Genomic DNA, 23,562 nt, shown 5'->3' with positions numbered 1-23,562 from the left:
TAATTCAATTTCTGAACGTAATGTTAAATATCATCTGTCATTTATCTTAAAAAAAAAATTGTCATAATGATTTGACGTAAAATCCGGCTAATTTAAAAATCTGACACGTCCGAAGGGGACACTTCTTCACTAAACTGAAAAATATCATGAGTGAAAGAGACCTCATAACTTCAAGTATTACATTTTATCACTTTCTAACTCGGTAGGTTAAGGTAATATAAATTGTCATACTTGTGATTGTGATTTACCTAGGTACCTTACATACAAAATTGTGACGAAGCTATTATTTTCTGTTGTTGTGTACATTTTGTTACGGGACACAAAAAAAAATTAAGTATAACAAAATGCTAGATAGAAGAATTAATGAATGAATGACTCCGGCAGTGATACGGAAGCTACCGAGTCTACCGCACTAATGGACGGGCATATAGCCGAAGCTCGGCCCGATAGGGAGATCGCGGAAAGGATTGCCAGAAAACGAAAATCCAAATCCGAAAGTCAACGCACTTATGGCGTAAGTATATAAACTGTAAACATCATATGAATAAGCCCATTCTATTTCAGCATAATGTTATTGCTCTTGTTCCTCTTGAGTGCCATGCAACTACTACAAGATGTAGGTGGTGATGACTAATGCGGTGTTCCACACACTATACACCCACAATCTAATCTGTAACAATTATATTTGAAACATAGCTCTATTTTAATGAGATAAGCACAGTAGCACATCTTTATAACAATCTCAGGTAGAATAGGAAGAATTTGCATATTTGTGATGCATTTGAAATTAATTATAACACGAAATATTATTTCATTTCACAATGCACAAATCAAATAGTATAATTGGCACATGGCATATTAATAGTGAATATTATCATTGGCCATGATAAAATATTTTAGTCTAACAGAGTTAATTTGGATATGTGAATTTGAGTTGGAAATGAATGAGTGAATTGATATTTTTTTTGTAAGCATATTATGAGTCCCACAGCTGAGTAAAGGCCTTGTTTTTTAGATTATATTTTATTGTACCTTAATAAAAAGGATTGTTAGAATCAGAGTAATGGTTTGCTATTCATTTATTTATAAATTACATTATTATCTTATATGTTTATATAAAAGACAATAATATAATATCTTATAGGTAAAAAGACAATAATATAATATCTTGTAGGTATAAGATATGTATAAAATAATTTTATGTGGATGAAATGACTATTCTACAAATTCTAGAGTGTGGAACAAACTGAAGGTGCCGGTTCTGCTTCTGGCAGTTCCGGGAATCCAGCCCCACCATCCCAGAATGCTGAGCCTCAAATTGAAGAGCTGGAGCTCAAATATGGAGCTCGGCACGTCATTAAACTATTTGTGCCCGTCACATTGTGCATGCTCGTTGTGGTAGCAACTATCTCATCTATCAACTTCTACTCAGTGAAAGATGTTTATCTGTAAGTATTTTTTAAATTATTAGCAAAACTTTAAAACTACCCATTAGCCTAGCCGCAGGGATAAGGCAATTTTGATGGGCCTTTTACATTTTGATAAATAAAATACCATTATTTTATTTTTAGATTTCTTTATAAAAAAAAAAGTAGAGTATTTACCACCCTCGAAAATGACCTGCTCTATCCTCCTGTGGATCTCTTAAGAGATGTCTAAGGTTATTAATAAATAGCTCTGACAGCTGACAGTCATACACATGGTAGTCCAGAAGTTTGCTAGTCGTAAATCCACAGCATGCTCTTATGGTTCCCTGCTCTTGGCTATTGTATGTAATGTATATGATGTGCAGTAATTAGTTATTATGTATATTTCTTTTCATATCTATTGTATTTAATTTTGTTACAGTGCCTACACACCATTCCATGAGGAAAGCCCATATGCTGTGACGAAAGTATGGAATGCTCTGGCCAACTCTATGATCCTGCTATGTGTGATCGCACTCATGACTGTTCTTCTGATAGTACTTTATAAGAAGAGGTGTTATAAAATCATACATGGATGGCTGATAATATCTTCACTTATGTTGTTGTTTTTGTTCTCTTACCTGTATATAGAGTAAGTATAACTGTCATAGATATAATTTTTAATTTAATGAGTGTGTGTTTTAAGAGTGAGAAATATGAAAAAATGAAATGGATTAAGCAATAGTATATAACTGTATGATTATACTGTATTATTATGATTATATATAGATTAGTAATATAGTATTGTTTAATCCTTTTTCTTTTCTTCAAACTACATACTAGGCTGTGGGACTACGAGATGATTGTCTACAAATGTTGCTATGGCACTCCTGGCATACAAACTCTTATTTTTTTTATTTTTGTTCATTGATTTCGTTTAAGATACAGACATATATATATTGTGTCCTTAACCTTTTCTGGGTAGACATAGCCAAGTGCTGTGAAACTCGGAGGCCACATTTACTATGTGGCTAACTAATAGGTGGTAGTTCCAGTTTACAGCCTTTTCCCTTTATTGACAATCTGCATTGGAAGAGAATTAGCTTGTATTTTATATGATTTTTCTTCGCTCCCAGACCAGTGTGGAAGTCTTGATGACAAAGTAATTATGTTCAGAAATGAGTATTGGGCTAGTCAGTGTAATACAATGTTGTTTCTTTTATAGGGAAGCACTAAGAGCATACTACATTCCAATGGACTACATCACTCTGATATTTGTGATGTGGAACTTTGGTGTGATGGGTATGATCGTGATACACTGGAAGGGCCCCCTGCGGCTACAGCAGGCGTACCTGATCTTCATTGCAGCCCTCATGGCGCTTGTCTTCATTAAGTACCTGCCCGAGTGGACCACCTGGGCTGTGCTCGCTGTTATCTCTATTTGGGGTTGGTATCATTTCTATACATTTTCTATACATGTATGGTAATAATATAAAAAATAGAAGTGTTTGTTAAAAAATCTGTCACCATTGGTACTTCCAATACCATAGTGCGAAGACTACTATAATATACTCATAAGAGATTATGGAAACCTTCTGCAGTGAACAATGAGCCAATCACAGTATGACAGTACAATGCAAAGAACCAATCACTGGATTTCATTGTGTTTCAGTGTGATAACTCACCACAATGTGATGCTCAGTCTCACTCACCAAAAGTTTCGACAGCCGATTAGTGCTATTATGAGTTCAATCTTCTAGTACCATCTAAATCTTTTTTGTATACTTGGGTATTTATTTTAGTTTATTTATTTATTACATAGATATTTGACGTTCATTAATGTTATTTTATTTACAGATTTAGTGGCTGTGTTAACACCAAAAGGACCATTGAGAATACTAGTAGAAACAGCTCAGGAAAGAAATGAACCAATATTCCCTGCACTTATATACTCATGTAAGTTACAATGTTAACTTCATTTGTCTACTTTGGAAAATAAATCAGTTACGTAATGTACTTAATTTAACTTTTAATATGAAGTTATCTGCATAAACACAATATTAAGATTTTTATAGATGTTTCATGTAAATAATTTATCAAAACAAAATCCCGTCATCTATCCTATTTACATATCTGAATAGTTAATAAATCATTCATTCATTTATTCAATAATAAATCATTTATTCACATTGTCCTCCCATTAAAATGTCACATGCCTATTACATTTGTCAGTATCTTTTCATTCTGGGTCATATGTGTTTAGGACGAGTTAGACATCGTTTTGTAACTATTGCGCGTTTGAAAATAATTTTTTTTTGCAGCTACTGTGATGTACTGCCTGGTGGCTACGGCGCCCAGTGGCCGCGGGGAAGGTGAGACGTCGCGAGAACTGCGCCCGCTCAACCCGGGTCCGTTCGCTTATCTTTACAGTTCCTTTTTTTTAGAAGTGTTTATCGTGTAAACAATCTTACCATATTTTTTTATGATTTTACTTTAATATAAATTTGGATACATTTTTAGGAAATTACTTTCTTGGTTATTAGGTACACGTTTTACTTTAGAATGTGTAGGTTTGAACTAATATTTGATTTGTTTTTAACAAAAGGTACTGTGAAGATTGTTTAATGATGTTAGTTCTCGTAAGAAAAACCGTACTCTGTCTTCTTGCTGCTGCAAGTTCTCTACATTAATATCTTACTTACCCGTTATTAATATTGCTTCTTCAATACTAATCCTAACTCTATTCTAGCTAATATTATAAATGGGAAATTAAGTTTGTTATCTCTTCAAACTCTATCTACTCAACCAATCTTTTTGAAATTTTGCATACATATAGTTTGACGTACGGAGAAGGACATAGAGTGCCTTAAATCTCAGAAAAATAACTGTTTTAGTGGGAAATTTACGCGGGTAAAAGCTAGTACCTATGTAATATTTTGTATATTTATTTGGATATATTTTTAATTTTATTGTAAACACTTGAATTAATTTATACTTACAACTAAGTACTCAGAAAGTCAATTTTTAGACGTGTACTATTCTTTGTAACCATAAACGAAAATTATTAACTAATTGTCTATCGAGCGAGTGGTCAGTCTTAAATAAATGTAAATGTAAATTAAATAAGATAAAATCCAAGTCAAAAGCTTAAAAATTCGACTTCCAAAACGTAGAAGAACATTCATGAATAACAAAATTCATAATATCCTATTAACATTAGAAATGCGAAAGTTCGTGAGGATGTATGTATGTATGCTAAATGTGTACGTTTGTTACTCTTTCACGTAACTTACCTCTACTGGACTTGGGTACTTTTTATCCTGAAATTCCCACGGGAGCGAAGCCCCGGGGCACAAGATATATTGTCTGTGGATCTATAATTTAGTGAATTTGTCACTTGAGCAGCAGCGGGTCGCGCGGACGGGTCGGGCGAGGCGGCGGCGCCGCGTCGCCTGCGCGTGGAAGCGACGGCGCCCGCCGCGTACACCACCCGTCTCGACCGGCCGCGCCCCGCGCCGCCGCCCGACGACGAAGAGAGTGAGCGCCTTCATTCTTCATTCTTATCTTATCACAGATCATTACACACACAATACCATTTTTTGGGGAACGTTTTGTTGTTAACAAAATATTAATAACAGCTTCGAATTAAAATCACTCGACGTGACACAAAGGCCCCGTTTGCTGATAAAGTGTGTTTCACACGTGTTGGATTGTGATAACTGTTAAATAACTTCGGACGAATTTATCTTACCGGTAGGTTATTTATCAGATTAAACGATACTTTATAATTATATACTTTATATATTTTATAAGAAAATAGTAAAATTGGCTTTAATAGTTATAAATGCAGTAACAGACGTATGAGTCCCCTACAGTGTAATGAGATTCATGCAGTTGCCAATAGCTTTGCCGAGAACGTCTACACAGACGGTGTTAACGGGGTTGTCACATACAGTTTACACGTTGTATGTATTTTTAAAATTTGTATTTCCTGGCCCATGTTGTTAGTTTCCAACGCGGTAATATACTCTCATAATTATGTAAGTCGAAAGTTCTACTTCTTCGCGTCCACTCTTTAACTACTCAATAAACTCTGTCAACATTATTGGAAAATAAATGGCCATTTTTTCCAAAATATTTGATAAAAGCCATAGTAAATAGACGGAACGGTATTGCAAGCTATTGTGTAACGTAACAGTAACAGTACGTAAATGTAACAGATTCTTTTCAAAAGGAAACAGAAGGTCAAAAGAATATCAACCATTATTTCATATAACATACAGTATTTTTTTATTATTGAATACTGCTCAGTCGTTTTTCACAAGAAACCATTAGGCAAATTGTTGTGTTATAATTTTCAGAGGGTGTGAAGCTGGGTCTGGGCGATTTCATATTCTACAGCGTGTTGGTGGGCAAGGCCAGCTCCTACGGCGATTGGAACACCACTCTCGCCTGCTTCGTAGCTATACTTATTGTAAGTAAACTAACAACTACATACATATACAACCATCAAACTACAGTTTTTATAGCACAATCTATTCTTTTTTGTATAAATAAATGTTTTGCTGAAAGATAAGTATTTACAGTAAGTGGAACGAAAGTAGGCCATTAAGTTACACATGTTTAATTTAAAAAAAATAAATATATCTGTTCGTTGTGGTATGAAATATTATTAATCTTTATAATCATCCATAACTCAGTGCATAAATTCATTATTAAAATTTGTTTGTCATTTTATAGTCGTTATTCCGGCAGAAATTGCAATAAAAGCAATTATAAACTTATTAGATCATGAGCTAAAATTACTAAAATGCAGTAGTCTAATCGAGTAACATGTTTGTCCAGGGTCTGTGCCTGACATTACTGCTGCTGGCGATCCTGAAGAAGGCGCTGCCGGCGCTGCCGATCTCGATCACGTTCGGGCTCATCTTCTACTTCGCGACGCGCTCCGTCGTCAAGCCCTTCGCCGACGCTCTCGCCGCCGACCAGGTGTTCATCTAGCTACCGCCCTCACACCCTCCCCATCCCCCTCCCCCTCCCCCTCCCCCAACAACACTCATTAGACTAACACACATTAACGACACGCCCTTTTTAGTCCCTCGATTATAAAAATGTTCAAACGTTTGTTAAATCGTTCTTAGTTAAATATGTTTGAAGGTTTGGTGTGTTAATACTATAGACAAAGAAAACTATAGACTTCCAAATATCTTTTGTTTCGCTCATACAATAAAGATAAATATGTATTAGAAAGACGCGAAAAGAAACAGGACAAAACGCTAATATAATTTGTTCTGCACTATGTGCCCAGTTTTACATAACCCAATCTGCCGCTTAGTATGTGTTCGGCCGGGAACTCGTGTGTACCCTACGTTGTGGGTGCGTTTCTGGCTGTCCAGCCATGGCCATAGCACAAGCTATGGCCATGGGCTGGACATGGCTGGTCTAGTCTAGCCACAAGACTAGACTAGACCAGCCATTGGTTGACAGCCAGAGAGGGGATGTAATGAGTAACCGCAACGTTGATGTCACACCGTGTTTGAATGGCAAATAGAGGTAAAAGCAGAAAAAAAAATGTTAGCAAGTGACAATTATTTTATGAATATGAGTAATATCTTATAATGACTGTGCAGACTTTAGTTTTAGGATTAACGATTATCCGTTTTATCCGTAAAAAGTTAATACTTCAACTAACAAAGTTAAATACTTTTATCTCGTTCTTTCAATGTCAAATATTGGCATATTGGAAAGAGAGATAGCGATAAAATATGTTTAGGTTTTAACAAAACTAAGATCAACCTTTTACGGATAAAACTGTATTATTACTATTATTTATTTAGTGAATTGGAGAAGCAAAAATATTTTTAATCAAATTCCTATCACAACAAAAACATTTACTTATCTGAATTAAATCACAGATCTATCAAAATTGTAGATAAATAAGAATTGAATAGGGTTTACAATGCAATAAATTTGATAGACACCAATAGATAGAATATGTAGTGTATGAGTGTACATAATAAATTAATTGAGCGTATTTTTTGTAAAATCTGATTTGTATTTGTTTGCTAATTTGATAGATAACGAGATATTTTGGAGTCGTAATGGTGGTCCAACCAAAAAGTTAAATACAGTTTGACTTACTTCTGTTATTTGAGTGAGCTAGCTTTGTGATCACATCACCATTCATTATCACACTTGTAGATATATTCAAATTTCTATTGTATTTTTTTTAACTAGCCTGATATGGTGTCCCATTTCTACGAACAAATATATTTGGTAGACAAATTAAAAAAAAACCAAATTTCAATATTCATTTCGTTACAACTTCTGAACGACTAAACCGATTTTAATCTAACATATCTAAGAATCACCGCATAAAAATTAGTTATGAAATCGAAAAAAAAATCGCATCCAAATTGGTTCACCCGTTGATGAGCTGTGTGTCTGTCCGTTTGTCTGTGGACGTGGCACCGTAGTGTCACGCGTAAGGGGTTAAAAATAAATGGTCTGACTCCTACACGTCATTTGTGAAATTAATTTTGATGGATAATTGGTTCCCAATTTATTTTTTGTATGATTTATCAATGTTGGACATGCCGCCATAGTATTCAGTTTGTTGTAATATTGAATCCGAGATTACAAATAATGATGTTGACATTCCAATATACATATAAGTACTCAAAATAGAAGTTTCCTTTTATAATTGAAAAATGTAACTGTTTTTTCTTTAGGTTTTAATTTATAGAAAATGAATAAACCATTTTGTAACAAGAGTTTGATTTTTCATCGGTTCCGAATGTAGAGTTGTACGTAAACCTTTTAGTTCGCAAAATAAATATTTCCGATATTCATATAACCTTTTTAGTTGATTTCCAGTTTATGACTAATCAATGAAACCCAAGAAAATTGGACATTTTGCACCAAAACCCAATCTCTTTTGGGAGATCACGTGTGGTATGGAAGTAAAAAAGGTTAGTTCATAGATTTCACAGGTATAAAAACATTGAAGTGTATTTATAAAACAACTTTCCACCAATGTCTGTTGAAAAACCACGTGGGGTATGGTGGTTGAGAGGTCACGTGAGGTATGAAAAAGAAAAAGGTTAGTTCAACTTATTATTTTGATTCCGCGCGCTGAGGCCCTTCTAAATCTGTTTCGATTAGCATCTTTTGCATCGGACTTGAGAAGCTAATGCTTTTGTAACTACTTTTTGTTTTTCTTTTTTATCAACAAGTCTATAATTGTGTGTAATAGAAGCGTACGTATGCATTGATTGTGTATCGTCTTGAAATTGACAGCGCACAATTAAATTTGAAAAAAAAAAACCAAAAACTTTATACAAAAACATATTTATTGCTTATAAATACAAATATTGCTTTTTTGCATTGAATACAAAATTATGGACTAACAACAATAATAATTAAGATTTAATAAACGTTGTGTACTTTAAAAACTTGTGTATGTCGAACATTTTAACATAAATGTAACTCTTATAATATTGGCCTACAATATAAAAAATAACATTTCTCGTGATATGCCTGACATTGGTACGTAACATTTTTGTTCATTTGATTTACATTGTAATGAAGTTGGTGGACTTAATTTATTGCACATTTGGGTGTCTGGTAACTATCAAACTATAAAGTATAACAATACAAAAAAGTGAGAATTATTAGAGATCGATCAATAATATAAAATAATAAAAATAATAAGTTAACATAATATGATAAAATAACTTTAACCACGATTGAACACTCTGAACATTCAAATGGTCCTTCGAATTTGGAATGTTATTAACATTATATACAGGAAGAATGTAGATGACGACATTATACGACCGAGACACACTATTGGTATTGAATTTTCGCTATGCCCGCTCAATATGGAGATCGTTGTTTTAATGAGCACTATAATACTAACTAGCCATGTAAGTATATACATCTTCTGTTATTAGAAACAAATACAAATTAAAGAAATGATTTGTACCAAAACCAAATTCGTAAAATGTTACAAACCTCCATATTGGCAGGCAAATAGCCCGACAGATAGCTTCGCTTTTACAACAACACCCGTCGTTAAGTCAGTATGTCGTTTTCTTTTCAGTGTAGATACTCGCTCATATAACTTACACTCTCAAACTACTTACCACACTTTGTAAATCGAGAAATGATATTATAAAGCAATATAAATAAAATTTTGAATATTTATCGAAATCTTAACTTTGAATTTAATAAACATTTACATATATTAACTTTGAATTTAATTTACATATATAATAAAAAAAGTCTTCTCGTTCTAATAATACACAACCATTAATTTACTACACTCCAGGATTAGGAATCTCTGTGGGACCGCCTTTTGTGATTACTTTCAAAGTTTCCTTGCTGGGCTTGGCTATGTCTGAAGGGATCTCTTCTTTTATTGGGATCTGTTTCGCGGGTTTACCGCTATCGCTAGCCTTTGGAGGTTTTTGTGTCACAGTCTCAGGCTTTTTGGTTTCCTGTTTGAGATTCTGGGCCGGAGCCTCGGTCTTCGGCGTTGACGGTTTGGATTTGTTCTGGTCTCTCGCTGGCGGCGGGGTCACCTTGGCGGCGCTCGGAGCTGTGGTCACCGGCTTGGCTGTGGTGGGCGCTTCTGTAGGTTTCGGTGTCGATGTCGGTTTGGGTGTTGTCGTCGTGGTCGCCTTGGTTGCCTCAGTTGGCTTCGCTTTTGGTTGTTCTTTCTCCTGTTTAGGTGGTACTTTATTTTCCTCCACTTTAGGCTTCGGTTCAGCCCTAACTGGTTCTGCTTTAAATTGTTGGGCCGGTTTAGGGACTTTCCCGGCTGTAGCATATGCCTTCAACAACGCCGGCGGGGCGGGCACGGCGGCGATGAAGTCTTGTTCGTGAGGGGCACCGATGTACAACTTGTCATTGAAAACGATTGCATCACTCATATGGGGAATGTTCGGGTTTTCGCTGTAATAAGCTGCTACTACATTGCCATTCCAATCTACTTGCACTATGCCGGCCCTGTCCCATACGAACGGACCAATACTTTTGAAGTGACCACACTGTAAATAAAGAGAAGAAATAATATTTTGAATAGCTAGTTTATAGCAAGTTTTATGAAAATATTTGTCTTGGTCTAAGTTATGCTATTTCTATTACAAAATAAAAATTTAAGAAATCCCTGAGTTAGAAGTTCCTGACATCATCTCATAATGCCAGGAATTCTCTCATCCGCTAGAAAAGAGCTGACGGTTTCCAAACGGCTGAATGCACATTTTCCAATCACAGCTAAGAACACTCTCGATTAAATTATCTTTAAAAAAAAATTAGATCAAAATCGGTAATAAAACAAAAATATACAATATTATGTGCAGATATAAAAAAATTCGAATACTTACATGGTGGACAATCTCGGCAAAGATGACATTTGGGAAATGTTTGTTGAGGAATTCGAAGGACAATTCAATGAGATGTTGCAACCTCACTAGGAACTTGCGTAGGAGGGGCACTTGCGTCATGGTGCGGCTCAGGATGGGGTGCTCCTCGTCGTAGGTGCTGTACAGCGACACCAGCAGCCCGGAGCCGTCCGGCAACACTTGCACGTTGTCGGGAGTGCCTGGGGAAAATAACATATATGTTATTGTGTAACTACATCATTTTCCTTGCTTCTGTATAATGTTACGTCGCACGAAAATAACTGTATAATCATGTTGAAATAATTATATGAACAATAATGTGACTAGAAGCGTCAGATTGTCGATATGCTCATGCCAACCCCACTAGTCTAATTACAATATGTCTCAATTGATATGGAAAATAAACAGCGTTATCGCAAAAACTCATGCTAGCATAGTACATCATACCGTACGTTAGATCTGATATATCTGATGAACTGTGAATTTGACCTACCTAATATTATTCATTTAAAAAGCAAACAGATTGTTTTAACCACGTTTTGAACTGACGGTTGTAATGGACATGGCAAGAGCAACTGAAAACACCTGTATAAATAAAGCTTTATAGCAAGTCGTAGTATCCACTTCACTGAAATTCTTTGCTATAATAACGTATAAATAAAAATGTTAAGAGTCTCGTATTTTTATATTACAATTTTAATATTGTGCGCAAGATACGCCGCGCAAAGTGTTCATGAGACAGATCTCAACTTCCGGATAGAGCCGGGCGCCAGAACATGTTTCTTCGAGAAAGGCAGGGCCGGCCAGATGATGGAGACCTACTACCAGGTGCTAGACGGCCAGCACGGCGAGTTGGACATCACATTTGACATAATAGACCCCAGTGGGGAAAAAATGGTCCACGATTATAAAAGGTCACAGAATTCCATCATCAGGGATTTGCAACTAGACGGCGATTACGTGTTTTGTATGGACAATAGTTACAGCGTGATGAACTCGAAGTTAGTGTTCGTGTATGTGATGATCGAAGATAAGCAAAACAAAGAGGTAGAAGCGGAGGTCGCAGTAGAAGAGGGGGGCGTGGAACATAAAGAGGAGCAAGTTTTAGAGTGGGAGGGGTTCGACGAGTACGGGAATGCGTACTATATCGAAGTGGAGCGGATCGCGGAGTCCCTGAAGGTGACGCTCAAACACGTGGTGAAGGCGCGCCATATGCTGGACGTGTACAGCGCGGCCAAGGCGCGGGACAGCTACCTGGCCTTCGAGGAGACCTTCGTGGTGGATGTGTGGTCAGCCTTCCAGATCAGCGTCATGTGCCTCGTCGGCTTCGTTCAGGTTTATATGATTAAGAAATTGTTCAACAGAAGCAGTAATAACCAAATGAACGACTTTTATTAAAATGTTGTAAAACTGTTATTTAAAGTAAATATCTATAATATTATCATTTATCTTTATTTTGTGAGCGTGAGAGCATTATCTAACGTAACGTAAGTTTGTTTGAATGAAAGATCATTCTTTGATTTACATAAAATAAGTAATAATTTAAATAGAACTGTTTAAATTGAACATTTGATTTGGCCTTCAAAACAATTTTTTCAACTTTATTTCACAATTTGTTGGAATTTAGATTTTGTGCAAAATACAATTGTCTAAATGGTACAAATGTCATCATGGACACCTCACTCTCATCCATTTGTGCTTGTAGTCTTGTGTTCCGGTTTAAGGCGTGAGAGAGGCAGTGTGATAACAGAGAGATGCGGCAGAAGGCCTTAGCCATAAAGTGGGCAACGCGCGTTTGGCACCCCTTGTATTGCAGACGTCTATTGCAGTGACCAGGCGCCATAAGGTAGGCCGTATGCCTGTTCACTTACTTGGACTGAATCCAACTGGTAAAAACAGTCATTTTAATTACCTGGTAATCCAGAGATGAACACTTCAGACTTCCCTTTCTTGGGCCCGCTGATGTACAATTTAACTAAGCGGAAGCGCGAAGTTTCTGAAACGACAACAAATTGTTTGTCCGGAGATATTGCGACGCCGTTTGCGAACCAAAGCTTGTCCAATAACACCTTGCTTTCGTTTTTGGCCGCATTATAGTAGAACAGTCTGAAATAAATTTTGACACGTGATTATTACATCGACATAACAGGTAATAATATATTTGGCGTGTGGTCTTGCCCTAGAGTAGGACCACTGCAAATCCTGCCGTAAATGTCGTATGAGGCGACTAAGGGACAGATGGACTAATAGGCAACAATAACATCCCCAAAGCGGGTTGACGTCAGGCTTATTCGCTCACCGGAGTCACAGCTCCGAATGCAATCGGGAACACGCGAGATTATATGTATATACATATACAAGCTGTTACCCGCGACTTCGTCAACGTAGAATATAGTTACTTCTGACAGCATGAGTGAGACATGATGACCCATGTCAAATTACTAATTTCTAGGATCAATATTTTTGTGTGATAGGCAATTAAGTCGTCTTTCGGCAAAAAAGACGACTTTTCAGTATTATTTTCTACAAACTTTCACCCCCAAGTATAGTCTTTTGGGGGTTAATTTTAGAATGCCTCTGTTTGAAAGGGGGTCTTCAACTACATGCATACAAATTTCATCAAAATTGGTTCAGCAGTTTAGCCGTGAAATCGACATAGACAGACTTTGGTTTATAATATTAGTATAGTATGGAAATGGATATTAGTATGGATACCTCAATATAGAGAGTACCTAATCTAGATGTATTACCTTCCAGAAGGATCAGTGAGCAATGCGTAAGCTCCATCTTTCAGGTGGAAATCGCTGGTGGAATCTGTCCAGTAAAAATCTCCATTTTCCGCCAAAGCTATGGAGTTGATAAGCATAGGCCTCTTCCCCCCGACCGGCTTGCGCGGGGACACCAGCAACTGCTTCTTGTCGTTCTTCAGATCGACCTTCCAGATGCCGTGATAAGCATCACAAACATACAATTCATTTGTCTTCGCGTCTATCGCAAAGCCTAATGGCCGGCCGCATTTGTGTTCTTCAATCAAGCCGGCTGAAAAAATTCCGAAAATTAGTGATATTCGCTGTTGAATCTGAATAAAAGTGAGAATCACATGGATATACATTGTATAGGTATTCGATTCGCACATTTATTTGAATCTCAATAGTTATTATGTTTCTGCAACGACTGTAACTAATAATGTTTGTTAAGATTTTTTTCAAGTTAGAGCAATATTGCATAAAGCGCGGGTGTGATTTTTGCAGGTATGCCGCAAAAATATAGTTTTTTTTAAAAGAGGTCAAATAAAAAATCATAATAGTCGTGATTTTGTTACTAGTACCTTGATAGAAAAAAGTTTACCAAACACTGTTAAAATGACCTCAATTTTTTTTTTCATGCATCAGTTAGGTCAGGGCCGATGACATTAATTATATCTGTGAATGACCTATGAAATAATAATAGATAATATTTGAAAAATATATCATTTCATTAATTAGTCAACTTATTTAAGAAAAATAAAGAAATTTGCATCTTTTTCTTTTTAGTGAGGCTACTTTTGGTGAAAGTAAGCCGAAATGTGAAGTAACATAGCCAGAGAATATTCATGCATTCAGTAATGTGCATTGGAGATTTGTGTGGTGATAAACTGATGATGCTTATACAATATAGCAGGTTTTAATTAAGACTGACGAGATCGACATTGAAGGAACGATAGGTGTAGTACAGAGGAAACTGAGTTTTCTATTGAGTTTCCTCAAGTATGCCTACAAAGAATCCAAAGTACAGGGTCGGTGTACCGTAATGTGCTTGATAAGACATTCCGCTAGTTGACTACGAGTGGTATATATAACCACGCCTTGTAAACAATGCTTTATCTAATCAGCTGGGATAAATTGCACTTATGCAATTTCTATATTATAGGAATACAACACTTTATACAACTGCAGGCCTACCATCAACTTTTACAGAACGATTCCAATGCAACTCAGTTCAATTTAGGAACCTAAAATGAATCGCATTCATACAAAAAATTAAGTCAATGGTACGAATTTGCGACGCAGTTCAGTTTAGGTCGTAAAGTGGATCGCGTTAAGAGATTATGGTAAGCCCCCTGGTGGGTATCTGTTACATAATGCATACAGCTTTATTAATGAAAATGATCGAAAATACAGAATTAAAAACAAAAAAAATGTCTATTTTTATTAGCATACTAGCTATAGCTCGCGGCTCCGCCCGATAAATAGTGATTGAGGCGATGGTTGATTTTGAGATAGTTGGAGAGCTGGAGTTAACTATACAATCTAGTGCCACGTTTTGACGTAAGAAGTATAAACAAACAAACACTTTCACTTATTAAAAGTTTACTTATTATTAATTAGTATGGATTTAATAGTAAACTTTACCACATGGTTCTCCTATTTTCGTCACAAAGATAATATGTCCTCCTGGGGTGAATTTCACGATTTCTCCTGTGGCAAGGCTTGTATACACTTCTCCGTTGTGGACCTTAAAAGCTTCTGGTCCCAAAACTTTGCCCTTATAAAGTAAGTCTGGGTTATCGAGAGCATTGTTCCACGCTAATGGACCAACTAGAGGTAAACCCGGATCTAATCTGAAATTTCATTATTTATATTAGCATTTAGTAAAATTACAATGCACTTATAAAACACATATTTGCATAAACATCTATATGAAATTATTAGTTAAAAAAGGTAGTTACTTGAAACTTACTGAATATGTATTAGAACTTAATTAACATAAATGTTGACTTACGTTATGCTAGTGAATTTCGTGTAAGGAGGCAAATTTGGAATGAGAACAATTATTGCTGCGAATATGATGAACAATAAGAAACATTTTATTATCCACTTCACAATACCAAATACGAATCCCATGTTGGCCACTTATACACTGAAATTAAATAAAATATAACAAATTGAACAATATGGAAATGTATGTAAAGTAGTAATTAAGTGTTGGTTACAAAAAAAAAGACAACAGTCAAGAACAAATTCAATACTATACTAAATATATGTGGATTTTATCAAAGAGTTCCTGGTTCCCTGATAATTTTGTCCATATATGTAAGTTTTCTATTCAGTATTGAGTTTTCATAGGCTCATTAACATCACATTACCATTATAAACCTTTTATTTAAAAAAGCCAAGTAATAAACATGGTTTGCCAAAGTATATATTTGAAATTTTTATCTGTCCCTATGTTTGTAAGTTCAATATGCAAAAAATACTACATAAATGAAATTTGGTCTATTTTCAGATTTTCATTACTGAAGGTCTGATTCATGAAGTTCATCTGATCAAGATTCATAGAAGGGATTTACAATAGTAATAATTAATGCAAAATACAAATAAAGTTGCAGGGCAAAGCTAGTCCTTCATAATAATTTTAAAAGTTCTGCCATATTTTCCATAAAGAACCCTAAACACATATTTATGATGTCTTCTTAAGTAAATGAGCAACACCAAGTTTTGAATAAGTTTATTTAAATTTTATGTTTGAACAATAGCTGGCTAACCTTATGACTTCCAGTAACATTTATCATACAAAAATGATGTCTTTGTCACCTTGCCTTGATAATAATCCGAACTAATATTATAAATGCAAAAGTAAATTTGTTTGTTTGTAATCTCTTCACACATTATCTACTGGACCAATTGTTATGAAATTTGGGTACAAAATAACCTGGAATAACACATAGGGTACTTTTTTCCCAAAATTCCCACGGGAATGAAGCCCCTGGGAGCAGCTAGTTGTTATATAATTTAATATATAATTATAAGGTATTAATAGGAACTCTTATGCACCTTTCCAATCTGTTTTGATTCCTATTAAGTGTCATGTGACGTGTAACATAAATTTCTTGCATTTTTCAGAGTTGACGTACCTATTTTTACGATATGAATTCAATGCAATTTTATTAACAACTGGAAGTCCAGATACATAGGGCATTGCAGTCCAGACCAAAGTAACTATACGATTTGACGGTAGTTACAGCTTATATACCTACATTATTTATTTATATCTAACATATATAATAATTAAGCCAAAAAGAAATAAATAAGATAGGCCGGGCCTAAGCCGACATAGTAAGTAAACTACCTACCACCTTTACATAAAGTGAGAGGAAACCTATGTAAAAAAATATAGTTATCTATGCATAAAAGTAATAGCAATTTATAAATAATGTACGTTGTATTACAGCTACTATAAGAAAATAAAACAAAGATTTTATAAAATACCTTGCCTAAATATGTGGAATTTACTTATCGAATCCTCTCACCACACAACCTCTTATCTCTGTAGATGAAGTCGTCGTCGATGCGTAAATGACATGACAGATGACGGCCGACAACCCAATGGATTCATTCATTTCATATTTCATGGCAGCTGGGGTCAATGGTTAAAAAGTAGTGTGGTGTCACAGAATTAAAAACATTAGGTACATTGAAGTGTGGTGTACACAATTTTCTATATTTTGTTCCAGTTTTATTGGCAGACGCCGACGACCATCTGAGTTAGACAGAAAGGGATGCAAAATATATATGATGACTAATATTATTTAACCTCAATAGAATAGTCATCATCATTAACGATTATAGAGGAAAACTGGTTTAAACCTGCTATTAATTTAAATCAGTCTTCCTCAATTAATCTGACTATACAAAAGCGGTGATGGTTGGTGGCCTGTGGATCGAAAGGTCCCAAGTTCTGCGTATTCCCGTTACGGGGACAACAACGGGTACGTCGAAAAATTATATTACCGTTGTCGGGGACAACGGTAACGTAATTTTTGGTAACGGTAATGTTATGTTGTACGTCAAGGTAATGGGGACAACGGTAAGTTAAAATTTCGGGTATCGTTGTCCTTTTTTTTTATTTTTTTCCCACAGGGGTGATATAGCGCATTCTATACATATAAGATTAAAATGAAAGATAATTTGTACATATATCGATTTTAATTCATATAAAAGAAACATGTATGATTAAAAAAAAATTAAACTCAACTTGAAAGTAATCAAAATAAAAGAAAGTTTGGAAAAAATATATTAATATTTTTATATCACCGAATCAACACGGATGGTATACAGTAAAAATAATATAGATAAGTAATATAAAATATAAGTAAACTTAAAAAACTATTTATTTTTCATATTTCTGTTGGCACTTCTTTAATTATTATACTTTGATATAAAATAGTTTGTGTAACTCTGGATTCCCACTTATAAATTAAGTCATATTACAACGCGTGGGAGAACTCACAGATTGCCATCGGAGTATTTTGTGATCTTTCTAAAGCATTTGATTGTGTAGATCATGAAACACTTTTGCGAAAGCTTAGTCAGTACGGTTTTGATTCTAAATCAATTGAGCTAATAGCTTCTTACTTAAAAGATAGGTTACAAACTTTTGATATTAATAACGTTAAATCAAATGGTTGCAATGTAAAAATTGGCGTACCACAAGGCTCAATTCTAGGACCATTTCTCTTCTTTGTTTACGTCAATGATCTGCCATACATGGTAGAAAAGCAGGCTGACATCGTGCTGTTTGCTGATGACACGTCATTAATCTTTAAAGTAGACCGCCATAGCGAAGATGTTGATGATGTAAATCGTATTTTGTCTACCATTTCGAATTGGTTTTCTGCTAATAACTTATTGCTGAATGCAAATAAAACCCAATGCATTAAATTTACACTTCCCAATGTTAGGCAGGCTCACGTCGACGTGACTCTGAATGGCGAAAGCTTAGATTTGATTTTGTACTAAACACCAAATTCTTAGAAATTACCCTTGATTCCAAATTGCAATGGGACGCTCATATTAATGGCCTATCTAAAAAGCTTAGTTCCGTGGCATTCGCAGTTAGGAGAATCAGACAACTGACGGACGTGGCGACTGCTAGATTAGTTTACTTTAGTTATTTTCATAGCTTAATGTCCTATGGGATGCTACTTTGGGGAAGTGCTACCACTATTAACACTATTTTCATTTACAAAAAAGAGCAATCCGTTCTATATATGCTTTGAGGAGAAGGAAATTAATTTTTAATATATGTATAAGACCTATATTTGTTAATTGACGTCCTTGGAGAAAAGGCTGCGGTGAAATTTGTTGCGCCGCTTCTTCTTCACCTGTGTTTTGGAAGCCGGCAGTAGACTTAGTTTAAGTATTTTTTTTTACGTCAATAAGTGATATATATCATCCTAAATTGAATAAAGAATTTTGAATTTGAATTTAAGATTTTATCATAATGAGGACAACAGGAAGTAGTTTTAATTCTTTTATTAATTTTGACGGGGACTACGGGAATACACGCCATGTTCGAATCTTACCCGTGGCACATAATTTTGAATAACCTGCTTGCGGTGTAGGATAACTTCGCGAGGAAACCTGCACACCGGTTGTTTATTAACTTGTGTGTGAAATGGAGAAGGCTGCCTTTGTCATTGCCGCAATTGCACACCACTCCCTCCATTATCAAGAAAAATGTTGTATGTTTTCCATTCCACGCAATAACCACGACCCTCGGCTATGAGGAAATAGGAATACGCGAAATAGGAATGAACATCTTACACAAAAATAATTTTAGAGTTCCGTACAAAAATAAAAAAACGACCCTTATATTGAAGGATCACTCGTGTATCTGTCTGTCCATCTGTCTGTCATAGCTAACTTGCTCATATCCATCTACTAGACCAAATGGAGTAAATAATTATTATATTAAAGGTGATTTCCGGGGGTAAATTAGTAAATAAAAAAAAAAGTTTTCCAATCCGTATTGTGTCATTTATCAAAGAAAATGGCTCGTTATGAAGAACTAAAATAGTCTTTTTATTATTGTATTAAACAGTTTCGTTGTAATTCATGAAAAAAGATGAAAATTAACTTCTTTTATGGAGAAAATATTAGATAGATGGCGATAGTGGTTTTATGCCGCCTCCACACAAAGTTTGCCAAACTTTGGCAGATTCGCTATACATTACTGGCTTTTCATTGCGGTAAATAAATAAATTTGTTTGTTTGTTACTTCTTCACGCGTTATCTATTCAAACAATTTGAAAAAACTATTATTCCCGTATAATTTGCGAAAAACCAGTATTAAATTTTAGGTGGCGCTAAATGCAAATAAAAAAATTTATGCCTGCGACTTCATTCGCGTGGCCAAACCATTTTTGGTAAGGAGTCAAAATTATTAGAGAAATTTAATTGTACAGACGAGTGTAACGACACCTATACATAGAGAAGATGCTAATCGGACTGAAAAAATATATTTTCTATAGTTTAGCTGAACTATTATGACTCTTCATCGGGTGTTCCAGATCTTTGATTTTTATAACAAACCTCTACAAAAAATTCTCATTAGACTGAACAATTTTTGTTAAGGCGTAATTTCTATATTACCTATATATTTTAGCTGTACCATCATAGGTCTACATCAGATGTTCCAGATCTTCGATTTTTATATCTCAACAGAAAATGCTCACCAGACTGAACAATTTTTGTTAAATCGTCATTTCTATATTTCCTATAGCTGTACCATCATCGGTCTACATCAGGTGTTCCAGATCTTCAATTTTTATATCTCAACAGAAAATGCTCACCAGACTGAACAATTTTTATTAAATCGTCATTTCTATATTTCCTATAGCTGTACCATCATCGGTCTACATCAGGTGTTCCAGATCTTCAATTTTTATATCTCAACAGAAAATGCTCATCAGACTGAATAACTTTTGTTAAGGCGTAATTTTTATATTTCCTATAGTTTAGATGTACCATCATTGTTCTCCATCAGATGTTCCAGTTTTCAAAACTAATATAATAGCCTAATAGCTATATAACAAAAAAAACTCATTCAAATCCGTCCAGTAGTTTCGAAGATTAGCTTGTACAAACAGACAGACAGATTTATTTTTCAAATTCTTAGTCTGTTGCTGCGACTCTTATCACCTAATTTTATTTTTATGTAAATGTATTCAATGTACAGGATTTTTTTTACTGTTTTATTATATGTATTGATAAGGATAAGGATGTAAGGAAGTGTCGTATGGAATCACAGATTTATAAAAACATTTTTTCTTTCCATATTGTATCTAATCCATTCGTCAACGGAACTACTCTCTTAAGGCGGCGTTTTGGAACCGCACGGGTGCTCTTTGATTCGTTTAAAATTATTGTTTCTAATTTCACTTCGTCAAAACTTATTGGCCTAAACTTACAACGCACAATTATTATCTAGTCTAATAGATTTTTCTGTACATTTATAATTGAATAAAGATTATTGCAAACTCAAACTCAAATATCTTTATTGCAGTAACTTTGTAGTACAAGGTATAGATGGCACATACAATACAATAGTTTAGTTTACCTTTACAGGCATGCACAATAAAGATTAGGTGCCCGACATCATAACATTTTAAACAGTTTCTTTTATTTGTCAGCGAAAAGTAAGAAAATATTTTAGCAGATTATGCCAAACTAGATTAATAATTTTATTAGCAAGTATTATAGTTTTCCATTACACAATGTAGTCACAGTTGTTGAACATCTAAAACGATGGCCCGTAAAATCCGAAATAGAAAACTATAAAATTATTGTCATATTTGAGCCGTTTGGGGTTGAGACAGGGGAGCCACGGGGGCCTTCGGCCCATAAATTGTATATAGTAATCTCATCAAGGCGACTAGAAAGCTGGCATTTATCTTGCCCTAGAGAATAACGTGGTAATGCTTTCAGTGTTTTGGTCACGCTACCTCAAGGCAAAGAACTGCAAGGACAGGCGTTTTTGTCAATATTTGTACATAGGTAATTAATTTAAATTAAAATTAAAAAATTAATAATTAAAAATTAGTTTTTATTATTATTTCTTAAGTAGTTAGTTATTTTTAAATACGTATTTTTATTAGTTTTAGATAAATGTACAGACTTTAAGTTGAATAAATTTATATCTACAGTAAAAAAAATAAAAGTATAATAATTTTTCACATATATAGGAACATATTGTTCTACTATTTATTTCTAATCTAAATGGCATAATCTGTTAAAATATTTTTCTCAGTCTCGTTTGTTCTCGTCTAAAGGAAGATGGTAAGGGGTCTTAACTTTCTTTGTCTACATCCGTTCGTGGGAAATTATTTAAAAAGTTAAAACATATTTTAAGCTAAGGTATACACACAAACATCCTCACAAACTTTAGAATTTACAATATTAGTAGGAAATATTTTATCTCTTTTGGTTCCATTCGTCCATCGTCTATATAGTTTCCTTGGTCTTTGATTGAGATGGGGTCTATAGCTTTTTCTATCTACAAACAAAATATCCTCTGAGCAGAATATATAGCGCTGTCACGTTTCTTGTCGTGCATTTCTAATTCTTTCTCTTTTCATACGGTCCACGTCACATCACATCATTCATTCTTTCGGCAGTTTGTCTTATCTATGATTTAGTGTTCCACAACTCAGCCCACAACAACTCAACCGATAGTCGATATTAAATATTTGTCGGTTGGTACAGTTTCTATAGTAACCATTCATAAGTTCATTCATATCTTGTCCTTGTCGTCTTCTTTCCTCTTCTCTTTCTTTCAGATCTGTCAAAACGCCATTTTGGACGTGTTTTGTCGCTGTCGACGCGAAAAATAAAGATTCGCCATGGGTCACGCAAATATCTGGTATTCTCACCCTCGTAGATATGGTCAAGGATCTCGTTCATGGTATGTAAAAAATAATTAAATTTTTTCTTTTGTTTGTACGAAGTTTTCTAAGAACTATATAAGCACGTGTTTCTACTGCATTTATTGGTTTATTTCAGCCGGGCGTGCTCCAACAGGCATGGGCTTATCCGTAAATACGGTCTTAACATCTGCAGACAATGCTTCAGGGAATATGCACATGACATTGGTTTTAAGAAGGTACAGTATATCATCATAACCTATTTTTCTCTAATTTCCCTGTCGGGTGTTAATTTTGCATCAATGAACCCTGGTTTTAGAAACTATGTTAAAAGCATAGGTATTGAAGGGCCTAAATACATTTTGAGAGATTCAGATGATTTATTTGCATTTAAAAAATCGATACTTGGTTTTAACACTTTAGTGGACCCACAGCTTCCATAACAAATAAATTAAACATCATTTGTGTCTCATCAAGCATCATCATAGTGACTTTTTGAGAAATTACTATATAATATTTTATGTGTATTATTTGATGTGAAAAAGTGCAACTGAAGGTCTAATTTCTGAATAAATAAATGATTTAATTTTGATTTACATACCCTGAATATTCAGTTCAGATACTAATATAAACTTATCAGTTTTTTTGTACTATAGAAGTATTGATAAGTAGTGTGTTACCATTCTTATTGAGTGCGGTATTTGTTCAAATGTCCTAATGCAGCATGATGCTCTCAGAATTTTGATAATAATTATTCTTACTCATTTAATTATTGTCATTTAAACACAACTACTTGTATCTCAACTACATGTAGTTGACTTTAGTAAGAAACATCTGTTTGTTTCAAAAGTTAGGCCCTCGAAATTAAACTACTGACATTATTTTTCTTTTTGTTTCAGCTGGATTAAGATGTTTTGATTACCAATAAACTATAAGTTTAAGTAAAGTATGCTTTTAATTTCAGAAAACCTAATTCATATCTGTCACAAAACTCGTAATTATGAAATTAGAGTTTTGTATTCACAAAGTAATTTTTTATATAAATCACAGAAATAAGGTATATAAA

The 23,562-nt window shown here is 34.7% G+C and overlaps 4 protein-coding genes across 5 annotated transcripts; 3 read left to right on the top strand and 1 right to left on the bottom strand.

The window, feature by feature from the left end:
* Window positions 1-218: 218 nt before the first annotated feature.
* Window positions 219-8,179, top strand: Psn (Presenilin). 2 transcript variants are annotated; one of them, XM_053757360.2, is made up of 9 exons: window positions 219-514; window positions 1,234-1,448; window positions 1,849-2,058; window positions 2,632-2,852; window positions 3,264-3,362; window positions 3,728-3,778; window positions 4,812-4,943; window positions 5,768-5,880; window positions 6,252-8,179. In XM_053757360.2, the coding sequence occupies exons 1-9, from the start codon at window positions 368-370 to the stop codon at window positions 6,405-6,407; spliced, it is 1,344 nt and encodes a 447-aa protein (XP_053613335.1). In that variant the 5' UTR covers window positions 219-367; the 3' UTR covers window positions 6,408-8,179. The 2 variants fall into 2 exon arrangements, with proteins under 2 accessions (XP_053613335.1, XP_053613334.1); XM_053757359.2 differs by having other exon boundaries at window positions 3,728-3,814.
* Window positions 8,180-8,740: 561 nt separating this feature from the next.
* LOC128676908 (adipocyte plasma membrane-associated protein Hemomucin-like) lies at window positions 8,741-17,218 on the bottom strand. Its single transcript, XM_053757357.1, has 7 exons — window positions 17,062-17,218; window positions 15,575-15,712; window positions 15,205-15,413; window positions 13,564-13,852; window positions 12,726-12,919; window positions 10,796-11,013; window positions 8,741-10,459 (listed from the first exon to the last, which is right to left on the bottom strand). Exons 2-7 carry the CDS (start codon window positions 15,694-15,696, stop codon window positions 9,728-9,730), a joined length of 1,764 nt encoding a protein of 587 aa, XP_053613332.1. The 5' UTR covers window positions 15,697-15,712; window positions 17,062-17,218; the 3' UTR covers window positions 8,741-9,727.
* LOC128676910 (transmembrane emp24 domain-containing protein 1-like) lies at window positions 11,214-12,254 on the top strand. The gene has a single exon (XM_053757361.1). The coding sequence runs from the start codon at window positions 11,477-11,479 to the stop codon at window positions 12,209-12,211; it is 735 nt and encodes a 244-aa protein (XP_053613336.1). The 5' UTR covers window positions 11,214-11,476; the 3' UTR covers window positions 12,212-12,254.
* A 5,158-nt stretch (window positions 17,219-22,376) lies between the features above and the next one.
* On the top strand, window positions 22,377-23,442 carry RpS29 (Ribosomal protein S29). The gene is made up of 3 exons (XM_053757751.1): window positions 22,377-22,537; window positions 22,636-22,735; window positions 23,396-23,442. Exons 1-3 carry the CDS (start codon window positions 22,476-22,478, stop codon window positions 23,402-23,404), a joined length of 171 nt encoding a protein of 56 aa, XP_053613726.1. The 5' UTR covers window positions 22,377-22,475; the 3' UTR covers window positions 23,405-23,442.
* Window positions 23,443-23,562: the final 120 nt, after the last annotated feature.

The sequence above is a fragment of the Plodia interpunctella genome, chromosome 17 (assembly GCF_027563975.2).
Source record: "Plodia interpunctella isolate USDA-ARS_2022_Savannah chromosome 17, ilPloInte3.2, whole genome shotgun sequence".
Classification (NCBI taxonomy): domain Eukaryota; kingdom Metazoa; phylum Arthropoda; class Insecta; order Lepidoptera; family Pyralidae; genus Plodia; species Plodia interpunctella.
Note: the sequence above shows the minus strand (reverse complement) of the source record. Positions and strands in the feature narration are given on the sequence as shown.